The 13942-nt window shown below is 44.2% G+C and overlaps 1 protein-coding gene across 4 annotated transcripts in view; it reads left to right on the forward strand.

Moving 5' to 3' along the window:
• The window catches only part of LOC122816558 (katanin interacting protein), a 3576055-nt gene that overhangs the window by 976219 nt on the left and 2585894 nt on the right, over nt 1-13942 (forward strand). For all 4 annotated transcript variants that reach the window (XM_044089422.1, XM_044089419.1, XM_044089421.1 and 1 more), the window contains exon 4: nt 3095-3264. In XM_044089422.1, coding sequence (XP_043945357.1) covers nt 3095-3264 — 170 coding nt within the window. The remainder of the gene's footprint in view (nt 1-3094; nt 3265-13942) is intronic.

A 13942-nucleotide genomic window follows, 5' to 3' on the forward strand; every position in this document is an offset into this window, starting at 1 on the left:
CCATAAACTAATCTCACTGGATATTCACATCCCGACCCCACCCCCTGCCCAGAAAATCACAGTGAAAAACTTCTCTAAAGCAAATTTCACACTCCTCAAAACCGAGGTGGAATCCTTCAAATCCCCCGGGCCTGTGGAAAATACGGCCCAGACCGCAGAATCCTTTATAAACGCATTCTATGAACACCTTCAGGAATGCATGGATCATGCAGTCCCATATAAAACCAAGACCCAATCCTCCAAAGGCAGACATCGTGTCTGGTGGACCCCAGCCATAAACAAACTATACAATAGAAGGAGGAAGCTACTACATGATAGAGCAAAATCCCAAAAAGGGAAGGCATCTCTGATCAGTATTAGCAAAAAACTACGGGCACTCATAAAATCGTCTAAGGCTAGCTTCAAGAGAAAAATTGCACAGGACACTAAGGATAATCACAAGGCTTTCTTTACTTATGTTAGGAACCTGGGTGGGAATTCCCAGATATGCTCAGAATTAGCCCAAAATGACAATAAATACACCGAACCCACAGACATTGCCAACATCCTAGCTGACAGGTTCAGCGCAAACTTCTCCCCCCCTCCCCACCAAAGGGCAAATATTTATCCCAGCAGAGTGCTGCCCCCCTGACATCTCAGATGCTCAGGTAAGAGCCGCCCTCTCCAAAGCAAAAAACACAGCATCAATGGGACCAGACGGTGTCCCGGGCTGCGTCCTACATGAACTCCAAGAAGAGCTAAACCCAAACATAAAACTACTGTTCAATCTCAGCCTTACTACAGGATATGTACCCAAAGAGTCGCGTACAGCAACAGTGGTCCCTCTCCACAAAGGTGGTGCCTCAACGGATCCTGGAAACTATTGCCCCATAAGCCTGACTAGCTTGGTCTGCAAAGCTATGGAAAGGATCATCATGGACCTCATAAATAAAGATATTGGGGACCTACAGACATTGGATCCTACCCAGTTTGGATTTGTTAAGGGCAGATCCTGCCTCTTAAACCTGGTCGATTTCTTTGAAACAGTCACCAAGGCCATTGACGAGGGGAAGGTGGTCCACACAGCCTACCTGGACCTCGCAAAAGCCTTCGATACAATACCCCACTCGGGCATTATAGATAAGCTCACCAGCTTAAATATAAACCCCTATGTCACTAGATGGGTTGCAAACTGGCTCAAGGACAAGAACCCACATGGTTAGAATTGCTGGAGCCATGTCAGACTCCAAACCAGTTACAAGTGGTGTCCCACAAGGCTCAGTCCTGGAACCTCTCTTGTTCGGTATATATTTCTCGGCGGTACAGGCCAACACGGAAGGACTGTGGCTGACCAAGTTCGCAGATGACTGCAAACTGGGCGCCATAATCGACTCTCCAGCCGACACAAGCATCCTCCAAAAGGGCCTCATAGAAACAGACAACTGGTGCCAGAGCCATGGCCTCAAGCTAAACGCCAAAAAGTGTATAGTCATCCCCTTTGGCAAAAACAAAGTGCCCACAAATTACCACATAGGTGGTAATCCATTAAGTACAGAAGAAGTAATTAGGGACCTGGGGACCCAAGTTGATAGCAATCTCTCATTTGACAACCACGTGGCCAAAGTGGTTAGAAAAACATTTTATATAGCCCACCTAATCATGAAGGGATTCACATCTAGATCAGGGAGGTCATCGTGCCTCTTTACTCATCCCTCATCAGGCCCATAATTGAGTACAATGCCCCTTTTGGGATGTACCTTACCAGACACCTGCAGCAACTGGAAAGACCCCAAAAGTTCCTCACCAAGAGGATCAAAGGGCTCAAACAGATGCCATATGCTGCCCGGTTAAAGAAACTCCAGCTCTACTCAGTGGTATACCGCCTGCTCAGAGGCGATCTGTGCCTGACGTATAAAGCCATGTCCAACCCGGAATTAATGGACATGCTGCACCTCAGAAAATCCAAATCCCATCGAGCTATGCGCTCGAGAGACTTGAACCTCAGCACTGAAATAAATAGGACATCCTGGAGGGACAGATTCATAACCCAGAGGCTCCCTTCACTCTGGAATAAAATCCCAGTCCAGGTTAGGCAGAGTCCCTCATTGACTGTCTTCAATAGGAATCTTGATGAGTGGATGGGAGATCGTAGGTTTACCCTGGGTATCACTTCTGTGTCACTGTTAGACAGAGGCACAGTATACTAACCTCGAAAAAGGGCATAGCAGAATTAATTTAAAATGGGTGGCGAAAGCCAAACACACTCTGGCTAGGCTTATAAATGCCCTAGGGCAGATAGCTTAGTATGAACCTATGAACCTAAGTATACGTTTTGTGGTGTAAAATAATAAAAAGCACATCCTCACTGGAAAATTGGAATGGACAGTGACCAGTGATTGTTTTTGGTGCCTTAGAGTTTGGCAACTTGGGCTAATCCTCATAGCAGAATTTTTTTGTTACTGTCATTATATAGTACTAATTCTCTCTGTATCTGTGACTGTCTAGTTAGCAGGTATGTTAGCTGGCACTGTCTACAAGCCAAAGAAAAAGATCATCACATCCTGCACAAAATGCTTCCCTGTTTGTGCAGTTGTGCTGAATGTAGTCTGTTAATAATGCCTGTGTGATGTAGACCCTCATGCTCACTAACTTGTAAGACAATGACATGAATTTGCTTGTAAGATCTTCCTTTATTGTTATCCATGTAACACTATATGCAGTATGTAATGTTACACCTATACGTTATCATCAGTTCAGTTATTTTCCTTGCAGCCTGGTACTACATCTTAATACATTTGTATCCAATTCTTTGTTGAGTGAACTTATTTGGGGAAACTCTTGGCTGCTTTATTTTCAGATTAACATTTTTTTTTCTGTTTGCGGTTCCTGTTTCTGTAGCCAAGGCTCTTCAGTATAAAATCCAAGCACTGTGTTTTGTTAAAGTGTTGAATTGCAGCAAGCAGGTTTGTATGTCATATGTTTTAATGTAAATGACCTGTGGACCTCAGCAGGGGTGTGTTGAACAGTGTCCTGTCTGACACAAAACATTTTAGTCAGGCTGGATGAAAGCTTCTGTTGTCACTGTAGTTAATGTTGAAATATTTTTCTCCAAAAGGATACTGAAAACATTAAAAGAAAAAGATGAAAAACAGATTGAACTAGAGCGACTTGAACAAGGTTTTTCTGTTTATGTAAATGGTGCCAATTCAGAACTAAAGAAGCAACCTAAACGGTCTGTCCCTCGGGAGGTGTGTGGATATAATGTGCGTACTGCAAGGACAGCTGGTAAGTAATAGTTGTCATAATTTAGCACATGAATTGCATTGTGCAAATTGGTTGTGATCAGCAGTCAGAGGAACTTGTATTAAAACTTTGCCCCTTAATAAGGTAGTAAACTTCAGCAGGTCAAATTGATTTCTTTGAATGATAAGATTATTTTTGAACAATAATACGCTATATGGTTGGTTCGTTATTTTTGAACACTTATTTTAAAGATTTCTTGGAAAATAACTTAAAAAGTCAGCTGTTGTCCTTCTATCATTAAACAGAATCTTATGTGTTTGCATCTTTTTTTCTTTTACTTCAAAATGAAATCTCAATTTGTAGCATTTTATTACAAATGTCCATGGCATCCTGGTTATAGAATTATTTTTTTGTGGGAAGAGACCTAATTGTTTTAATAACCATAGTTATTTTAATACTGATATGTTTGCATGCAAGATGAGCACAGTGTAAAAAAAGCTTTGTAAAATTACGAAATGAAAAAAATAATTTTCCATTACCTCAAAAAAAAAAAAAAAAAAAAAAACATGCAGTAGTATCACTGCAGGTAAAAATGAATAAATAAATTCTGGTACCCTCAGATTTTAATCTTCTAGACACTGACATACTGACTTACGAAGAGCAAACACCTTGAACTGCAAGATTTAGTGCCTTTTAGTCTCACTGGTATGTGTGTGTGTGTCTGTGAAAAAGAGAATTATGCAGCGAAATTAACTCCATGGAGTCACCAGATTCTGTTTTTTGTTTGTTTGTTTGTTTGATAGAGTGTTAATCAAACACAAAAACATAGACCAGTTGCAGAGAAGGACAGCAGGTTGTTCCATATGATCTTTTATCATCTTTTTCTGTTGACATTTCTGACATTATCTGATGTTAACATCCGTAGTTTTCTAACACAATACGTTTCTTATAGTCATAGACCTCCAACATTATTTGTCGCTGTTTAGAATGCTGAAATTTTCCGCTGCTCTTTAAGTTTCTTTCTGTTTTTTTCTCCCTAAGTAATATAAAGTCTTGCATTTCTTATTCCTTTAAAGTTTGTATTTACTAACTTCATTATTTAGAAATAACCTTGTTTACCCTTTATTCACTTCATTGCTCATTACCACTTTGTTCAGATACAATTTATTGCAACTCTTCAGCCTTTATTGAGCACATAGAATGTGCCCTGAAGCTTTGGAAGCAGGATATAATCCATATAACTAAGACTATTGCAGCAGTAATCAGTATGATGAACATGACAAGCTTTTCCCCGGACAGAATCTAGTAGACATCCTAAGAAAACAATTTTGTGGAGAAGGGATGAGAGGAGATTTTAAGTTTAGTTGGAAACTGAGACAGAAACATTTGCTAAATATTTTTGACAACTAGAAAAATAATCTGCAGAGATAAGATAATCATGCATTATGAAAAGATGTGACTGCCTTAAGGCCACACCACCTAAATCCCATGGCTGTGTTATTGCATTCACCTTAGAAAACCTTGGTTGCTTAATCTCCTAACCTCTACAATTTATAAACTCATATACCCACTGCTTCCCCGTCTGCCCTGTCCAATGTTAAGTTGTCAATCTCGCCTTCATTCTTGCTGGATGGGTTCGGAGCCGATCCTCGGCTCCGACTCGGCACTTGCTTTAGCTCGAGAACTCCTTTTACCAGCTCGAGGCAACCCTATATCCCATGATGCAAGGCGGAACTACCTCAGATCTCGTTTGCCGCTTAGCGAAAGAGGTCTCCTTTGCCAGCTGAGGTAAGTGATTTTCTAGTAAAATCAGAAAAAGCTTAGTTAGGACTTTATTTTCCCCCTTTTAGTCTTAGTATAGTCTGTAGTATATTACAGCCTACCCTATTCCCTTCCTTTCAAACTTTATAACCCTTTTGTATAACCTTAGTATAAAGTTTTAGTTAGGCCTAAAACCCTATTGGTTAATCCCTTCCTGTGTGTTGTGTGTAGGGGATTAATTTGTGTGTTTGTTGGGGTTTTGTGTGTGTTACTTCCTCCTAGGATATGTCTAGGGAAGGCAAGGTCTCAGGCTTTAAGAAGTGTGACCAGTGCTGTCAGAAAATGTCTCTGACAGACGGTCACACTTCTTGTGTGTACTGCCTGGGGCCTTTGCACCTGCAGGACTCCTGTGCTTTGTGTCACGCTTTTAGCCAGAGAGTCCTGCAGGAAAGGAGGAATAAACTCATCCTCCGGGGCTTACTTAAGCCAGAAGGTTCTCCTCCTAAATTAGGGTCAGGAAAACCGCCTAAACCACCGAAGGCTCAGGCTACAGTATCCAAGCCTCCTTCGGTGGCTCCGGCTCCGTCGGAGCCGATATCGGCTCCAGCTGGAGCCGATACATTTTCTGTGAAAGTAGTGGGTTCGGCGCCGGCTGGCTCCGACACCCTGACTACTGTGGCCTTGTCGGCTCCGGCTGGAGCCGACACTTTATCCAGCATCGGAGCCGAGATATCCTCGGCTCCATCTGGGGTTCAAGGGTCTTCGGCTCCGATGGCTTCGACCCGTAAGAGATCCCGGTCCCCTTCTATACTGAGTATCCACTCGGCTCCGGGGTCTCCTCTTTTGTCGGAGCAGAGCCATCGGAGCCGATCTTCGAGATCTTCCAGGCTGTCTGACCACGATTTAGAGAGGGTGGTAAGCAGGCTGTTGAAGTCTCAGGCACTGGCCCAAATGCTCCATAGCCCGTCTCAACAGACTTCGGCTATAGCCCCAATCCTTGAACTTCCTCCTCCGACTCCACACCGTAGTTCGGAGCCGGAGCTTCTCGGGACAGCGACTGTTTCGATGCCGGAGCCGATACATCCTTCGGCTCCGTCATCTTCGGCTCCGATCTCCTCCTTGAGACCTTCCTTGGAGGGATCCGGTCGTCGGGTTTCCACTGTCGGCTCCGAGGGGGCTAGTGGCATCGGACCCTTGTCCGACCCCGCTCTCCCTCTCGGGGCTTCGGCCTTGGTAAGCTCGGCGCCGACATCGGCCTCGGAGCCTTCTCTCTCTTTGGAGCCGACCATTCCTGTTTCTTCAGAGCGGGTGTGTTCTGGCCTCTCGGGGAGAGGAGCCTTTGAGGTGATGAGGAGTGTCCTGGTCTCTGAGCCTGGTCAACAGTCCATCCCTCTAGCTCCTCCCTCTTCAGTGCCTGCAGATGCCTCTTGCCAGCCTCTTGCTCACAGGCCCAGGGATCCATCGCCCCAGGTTTCCCCACTGGGAATTTCCTCCTCTTCCGAGGTTTCTCCTGATCCTGCAGGGGAACCCCCTCAGAAGAGGACGTGTAAGAGGAAACACACAGACTCCCCTGAGTCTACTACATCTGATACCGACTTGGATGAGTCGGAGGGTTCCCCACGGTCCCCCTCTGAGGATGTCTCCTTTTCAGACATCCTTGAACTCCTCAAACAGAGGGGGAATTGGCCCTCCATTGACCCCTCCGAGGATGAGTCGGTATACCTGGAGGCTTTTGGATCCCGACCCTCCACCTCCTGGGTGTCTCCGCCTTTCGACCCACTTATGCAGGTAGTGGCTCGTAAGGCGTGGGCGGCTCCAGATTCTGTGGAACCTGTCCCCAGAAGACCATCCAAATTCATTACAGCCCCTTCGGACAAACAGTTCCTTTCCAAGGGTGTCTCGGTGGATGCTATGGTGGTGGCGGCTGCCACTAAGAAGGAACTGGCGGATCCTTCAGTACCTGTCCATCCTCCTAATAAGGACTCTAGGACCATGGACAGGTATGGAAAGTGGATGTTTTCTTCAGCGACCTTTGCTATGCGTTCGCTGAATTATCTTTGTCACTTCACCAGGCTTCAACGAGATATTCTCAAGGAACTGGGAGAAGTAGTCCAGGATCCTTCTGCTGCTGGGGCTCAGGAAAAGATTGCCTTGCAGCTTGCTATCCTGAATTCCATATCTAACTCCTCCATGCGGCTCATATCCTATGCGGCCGATGGAGCGAGCAGGGCCGCAGGCACAGGAGTTGCTCTTAGACGCCAAGCCTGGATGCGGCTTTGTAATTTTGTGGACCCCTTTAAGGCGTCCTTCACTAATACCCCCTTTGATGGTTCGGCTTTGTTCGGACCTCAGGTGAAGGATACCTTGACCAGGTGTGAGCAGGGCGGTAAAACTCTTTCTGCCGTTGGAGTCCAGTTTTCCACTCCTTCTAGACCATACCCCAAGGGTCAGAAGGGGGGGAAGATGTGGTTCCGTAAAGCCCAAGGAGCTACACCGGACACACGTGGTCAGTTTACCCCCAGAGGCAGAGGGGGTAACAATAATAGACTTCGCCCTAGAGGCAGGGGGGGTCCTCAGAACCAGGGCAACAGGGAGTCTCTTCCTGAGAAGCCCTTTCAGCATCCCTGAGGTGTTGCCCGACTGTCCACCCTTGGAGGCAGTCGGGGGAAGGATTTCGCTGTACCCAGTAGCCTGGCAATCCCTATCTCAAGAAAAATGGGTACAGTCGATTATATCCGAGGGTTACAAAATCCCCTTCGAAAGGTTTCCCGTACCTCAAAAATCCCTTCCAGACATCTCACCCGGTCAAAGGGATTTGGCAGAACAGGAGGTTTCAAAGCTCCTAGGAAAAAGAGCCGTCCAGACTGTGCCAGCAGACCAGGTAGGATCCGGCATCTACTCCAGATTCTTTTTGGTCCCCAAAAGGACGGGAGATTGGAGACCAATATTAGACCTGAGCAATCTGAACAGATTTGTCAAGAAGGCAAGATTCCGGATGGTCACGCTTCAGTCCATTCTGCCCTTTCTGGGCAAAGACAACTGGATGTGCTCTATAGACCTTCAGGATGCGTACTATCACATAAAGATTCACAGACGCTCCAGAAGGTTTCTCCGCTTTCGGCTAGGGACCAGTCATTACCAATTCAGAGCCCTGCCCTTTGGTCTCACTTCAGCCCCCAGAGTGTTTACCAAATGCATGGCAGTGGTCACAGCTCATCTGAGACGTCGAGGATTCCAGGTGTTTCCCTATTTGGACGACTGGCTCCTCTCCGCCACCACCAAGTGTCAGCTCCTTCAGTCCAGAGACTACACTCTACAGCTTTGCAGGAGTTTGGGAATCTCAGTAAACTTCGAAAAATCTTCTCTGCTGCCTTGCCAATCTATCACCTTTATAGGCGCAGAATTAAACACCGTCAAAATGTTAGCCAGACTAACAGATCAAAGAATTCTGGACATCCAAAAATTTGTTCGGCTTCTTTTGCAAAGCAACAAGATCAAAGCCAGATTTATACTGAAGGTTCTAGGTCTTATGGCTGCGGCCATTGTTCTTCTACCTCTGGCTCGCTTCCACATGCGTCTTCTGTAGTGGATGCTATTCACGCAGTGGTCGTACCACAGTCTCCCGATGAGACACGAAATCTTGGTAACACAGTCGTGCCGAGCTCATCTGAACTGGTGGATATCTTCCCCTCTTCTTCATCTGGGCCGACCCTTTATTCCCCCTCCTCCAGTTGCCACAGTCACTACAGATGCCTCTCTGATCAGGTGGGTGGGGGGGCATTATCAGGGCAGGATGGTCCACGGGACGTGGCAACCCATAGAATACCATCTGCACATAAATGTCCTGGAGATGAGAGCAGTGCTTTTAACGTTGCAAGCCCTCAATGACTTTCTTCCCACAGGGACTATTGCAGTACAGACGGACAACATGTCCGTAGTCTGGTACATCAACAAGCAGGGCGGGACCAGGTCCTATCCGTTATGTCGAGAAGCTCTCAGACTTTGGCAGTGGGCGATCTCTTCTCAGCGGTTTCTGATAGCAACGCACATCCCCGGCAGGTCCAACCTATTAGCGGACAGGCTGAGCAGATCCATTCTGATGCCTCACGAGTGGTCTCTCAATCAATCTGTAGTGGATCAGATTTTTCTGAAGTGGGGCACTCCTTGTTGCGATCTTTTTGCTACTCCTCAAAACAACAAGTGCCCAGATTTCTTCACTCTCTTTCCCCTTCCAGGCCAACCTCTGAGAGACTCTCTAACCCAGGATTGGCCCCGGGGACTTCTGTACGCTTTTCCTCCTTTTCCCTTGATTCCACAAGTCATTCAGAAAGCCACCGTTTTGAGAGCCAAGTTGATCCTCATTGCCCCATATTGGCCTCGACAAATTTGGTTTCCGTCTCTGCATCGTCATCTTCTGGTGCAGCCCTGGCATCTGGACCCAGTTCCGGATCTTTTGATCCACCAATCGGGTCAGCAGCACTGGGCCATTCATTCTCTCAACCTCACTGCTTGGTTGCTCCACTTCCTACCCTAGCCAGGTTACCGATGATTTCGGACTCAGTCAGAGATATTTTAGTCTCTTCTTTAAAGTCGTCCACTAGGACTGTATATGCTAGCAAGTGGCGACGTTTTTCTATTTGGGCGAATTCCAGAAATATTGACCCCTTTACTGCTCCTGTACATTCGGTTTTAGATTTCCTAGCGGAGGTTTTTCATTCAGGATCCTCGTCATCTACAGTCAAAGTACAACTGGCTGCTATTTCTAAGTATCATGTTGGCCTGCATGACAATAACATTATGTCTCATAGGTTATGCAAGGCCTTTCTCAGAGGAGTTTTCCTCCTAAAACCACCTATAAAGCATCCTCCTCCGCAATGGGATCTGAACTTAATGTTGGCATCCTTGATACTACCTCCCTTCGAACCATCTGCTTCATGTTCTTTGAAGTTATTGACCTGGAAAACTATATTTTTACTGGCTGTCACTTCTGCAAGAAGAGTTTCAGAGATTCAAGCTCTCAGCATTCGTTCCCCTTATTTGGTTTTTCATAAGGACAGGGTATCATTAAGAACTAACCCTTCCTTTCTTCCCAAAGTCGTATCTCAAACCAACATTAATCAATCTATAGACCTTCCAGTCTTTTTCCCAAACTATTCCGACAGAGCTGAACAGAAGCTGCATTTTTTGGATGTCCATCGTCAGCTCAGGTACTATTTGCATAGAACTAAACAATTCAGAAAATCGGACCAATTATTTGTCTCCTATGCAGAAAACAGGATAGGTCTTCCAGTATCTAAAGTGACCTTATCCAGATGGTTGACTTCCACTATTTCCTATGTATACTCTCTCAGGGACAAACAGCTATCTTCTAAGCCTAAAGCACACTCAACCAGGAGTCTATCCACTTCTGCAGCCTTTCAGGATAGACTACCCATTGATACCATTTGTGCAGCAGCTACTTGGGCCACGCCTCATACCTTTGTTTCTCATTACAAGTTGGACTTGGCCTCTAGAGATAGGGCCAGTTTTGGTTCCACAGTTCTCAAGAGTCTTTTCCATTGAGCCACCCGGGATACAGGTGCTAGGGACGCGGTCCCATCCAGCAAGAATGAAGGTGAGATTGACAACTTAACATTTAGAAGTTATGTACCTACCATAACGTTCCATGTTAGTTGTCTTCTCGCCTTCTTTCTTGCGTCCCTCCCTCCTTCCCCCTGGCCTGGACAGATCTTGGAGAGTTCCTATTAGATTGTTTCCTCCGGTACGTTGTTAGGAGGATCTTTTTTAGGAACCGTTGTTCCTTATTCTTTTAGGATAGTCTTTAGCAGGGTAAGTTAGCTACCAAACGAGATCTGAGGTAGTTCCGCCTTGCATCATGGGATATAGGGTTGCCTCGAGCTGGTAAAAGGAGTTCTCGAGCTAAAGCAAGTGCCGAGTCGGAGCCGAGGATCGGCTCCGAACCCATCCAGCAAGAAAGAAGGCGAGAGAAGACAACTAACATGGAACATTATGGTCGGTACATAACTTCTAATTCCTAACTATGTATGTAAAATGTAATCTGTAAAATATCTAAAACTTCTTATGTTGCTATATTTCTTCTCCTCCTGAAACTACTTCTTTTCAAACCTTCTTGTAAACTTGTGTATTTTTTTACTTGTGTTATGTTTTGTCACTATATTGTACAATTAAGTTATATCCTTAATGTTACTTTACTGTTATTATATACAGTGGATATAAAAAGTGTACACACCCCCTGTTAAAATGCCAGGTTTTTGTGATATAAAAAAATGAGACCACAATAAATAATTTCAACACTTTTCCCACCTTTAATGTGATCTTATAACATATACAATTCAATTGAAAAACAAATGTGTTAGGGGAAAAATATAAAAAATAAAAAACATACAATAAGCTGGTTGCATAAGTGTGCTCACCCTTAAACTAATTCTTTGTTGAACCACCTTTTGATTTAATTACAGCATTCAGTCTTCTTGGGTAGGAGTCTGTCAGCATGGCACATCTTGACTTGTCAATATTTGCTCACTCTTCCTTGCAAAATCACTCCAAATCTGTCAGGTTGTAATGGCTTCTCTTGTGCATAGCCCTCTTCAGGTTACCCCACAGGTTTTCTATTGGATTTAGGTCTGGGCTCTGGCTGGGCCATTCCAAAGCTTTAATTTTCTTCTGGTGAAGCCATTCTTTTGTTTATATGGATGTATGCTTGGGGTCATTATTGTGTTGAAAGGTGAAATTTATCTTCATCTTCAGCTTTCTAGTAGACGCCAGAAGGTTTTGGGCCAAAAGTAACTGGTATTTGGAACTGTTCATAATTCCTTCCACCTTGACTAAAGCCCCAGTTCCAGCTGAAGAAAAACAACCCCAAAGCATGATACTGCCACCACCTTGTTTCACCATGGGGATGGTGTTCTTTTCGTGATGCGAAGTGTTATTTTTGTGCCAAACTACCTTTTGGAATTGTGGCCAAAAAGTTCAACCTTGATCTCATCAGACCATAGCACATTTTTCCACATGCTTTTGGTAGACGTGATGTATTGTTTTGCAAATTTTAGCCGGGCATGGATGTTTTTCTGTGTAAGAAAAGGCTTCTGTTTTGCAACCCTACCCCATAGTCCAGACAAATGGAGAATATGGGAGATTGTTGTCACATGTAGTACACAACCAGTACTTGCCAGAAATTCCTGCAGCTCCTTCAGTGTTGCTGTAGGTCTTTTGGCAGCCTCCCTGACCAGTTTTCTTCTTGTCTTTTCATCAATTTTGGAGGAACGTCCAGTTCTTTGCAACGTCACTGTTGTCCTATATTTTCTCCACTTTTTGATGACTGTCTTCACTGTGTTCCATGGTATATCCAATGCTGTGGAAATTTTTTTGTATCCTTCTCCTGACTGACACCTTTCAACAATGAGATCCATTTGATGCTTTGTAAGCTCTCTTCGAACCATGGCTTTTGCTGTAGCAGGCAACTGAGTAAATGTCAGGAAAGTCCTACTAGGACAGCTGAACTTTATTTGGGATTAATCAGAGTCTCTTTAATTGATGGTAGATGTGTACCCAAGAAGACTGAATGCTGTAGTTAAAGCTAAAGGTGCTTCAACAAAGTATTGGTTTAAGGGTGTGCACACTTATGCAAACAGCTTATTGTGCGTTTGTTTTTTATTTTTCCACTAAAAGATTTGTTTTTCAATTGAATTGTACAGGTTATAGGTCACATTAAAGGTGGGAGAAGTTTTGAAATTATTTATTGTGGTCTCATTTTTTTATATCACAAAAAAACTGGCATTTTAACAAGGGTGTGTACACTTTTTATATACACTGTAGGTTCATAGATTAGTACTAGGCTAACTGCCCTTGTGGACCATTTTAAGACTAGACAATTAGCCCATGTGAGAATCAAACCCTGCACCTTGTGTCTGTAAGGTAAACACCTTAACAGTTATGCCAACCTCCCACCTGGTATGTAACCAGGGCACCTTCCATGTGCTCAAACAGTTAAGCAGCTTGAGCTGAGCTGCCTAAAAACACAGGTTTGAGTGCCATGCCCTCCAGAGTTTTCCTACCATTGGAGAGTGTGCTCCTGTGCAGGCTTTTGCTGATCAACAGCCGGATTGTGCTAATCCTTTACTGGCCGGATATTTTCCCTTTGGGGGAAGAACCTTCCACATAAAAAAATGCATTGATTTGATGTTGTCAGTTTTCATTCTGTCCTCAACTGATGGGTTCAGAGCCGATCCGCATATCCAACCTAGCCATTGCTAAAGCTCGTGGCAACCAAAAAACTCTTGAGCTTCTCCCTTAGCCATAGTGCATCAACCCTAAATTCTCTCAGATCTTGTTTACCGCTTTTCTTGAAAGATGTGGTTGACCATAGCTCTCAAGCATTTTTCAGATAAGTGTTATAATTATTCTTTAAATCTTGATATTTTCAAATTTGTATTAAATTCTATAATGCCCCTATCCCTTATCATATCTCAAACTATCATACAGTTTGTACTTCTCTAAAATACTATTGTTAGTATTTTCCTGTTCTCTATTGAACTGTCATATAGTACATACTTCTTAATATACTATTGTTAGTATTTCTTTTCTACGCTTGGTGTAGCCCTTTATTAGCATTGCTTTCTTCCTCCTTTCTGTCCTGATTAAAAAAAAAAAAATTCACTTACTTAAATTTGCCTGTTTATAGTTTTGGTTATGGCGGGAAAAGGCCTTGTTGGATTTACAAAATATGTTAAGTGTGGACGCAAACTTCCAGTGTCTTATCTCCACGCTACGTGTGTTTACTGTCTGGAGCCGTTACATCTTCAAGATGATTGTTCCGTATGCCATGGGTTCTACCCCAGGGCACTTGCTGAAAGAAAGAATATGCTTATTTTGAAAGACTTACTTCCTTCTGCCTTTGGAGAGGCTATAGCTGGAGACTAATCTCCCAGTAGTAAAGAAT

This window comes from Protopterus annectens, chromosome 12.part0 (genome assembly GCF_019279795.1).
Source record: "Protopterus annectens isolate FY-2018-M chromosome 12.part0, PAN1.0, whole genome shotgun sequence".
Classification (NCBI taxonomy): Eukaryota; Metazoa; Chordata; order Ceratodontiformes; family Protopteridae; genus Protopterus; species Protopterus annectens.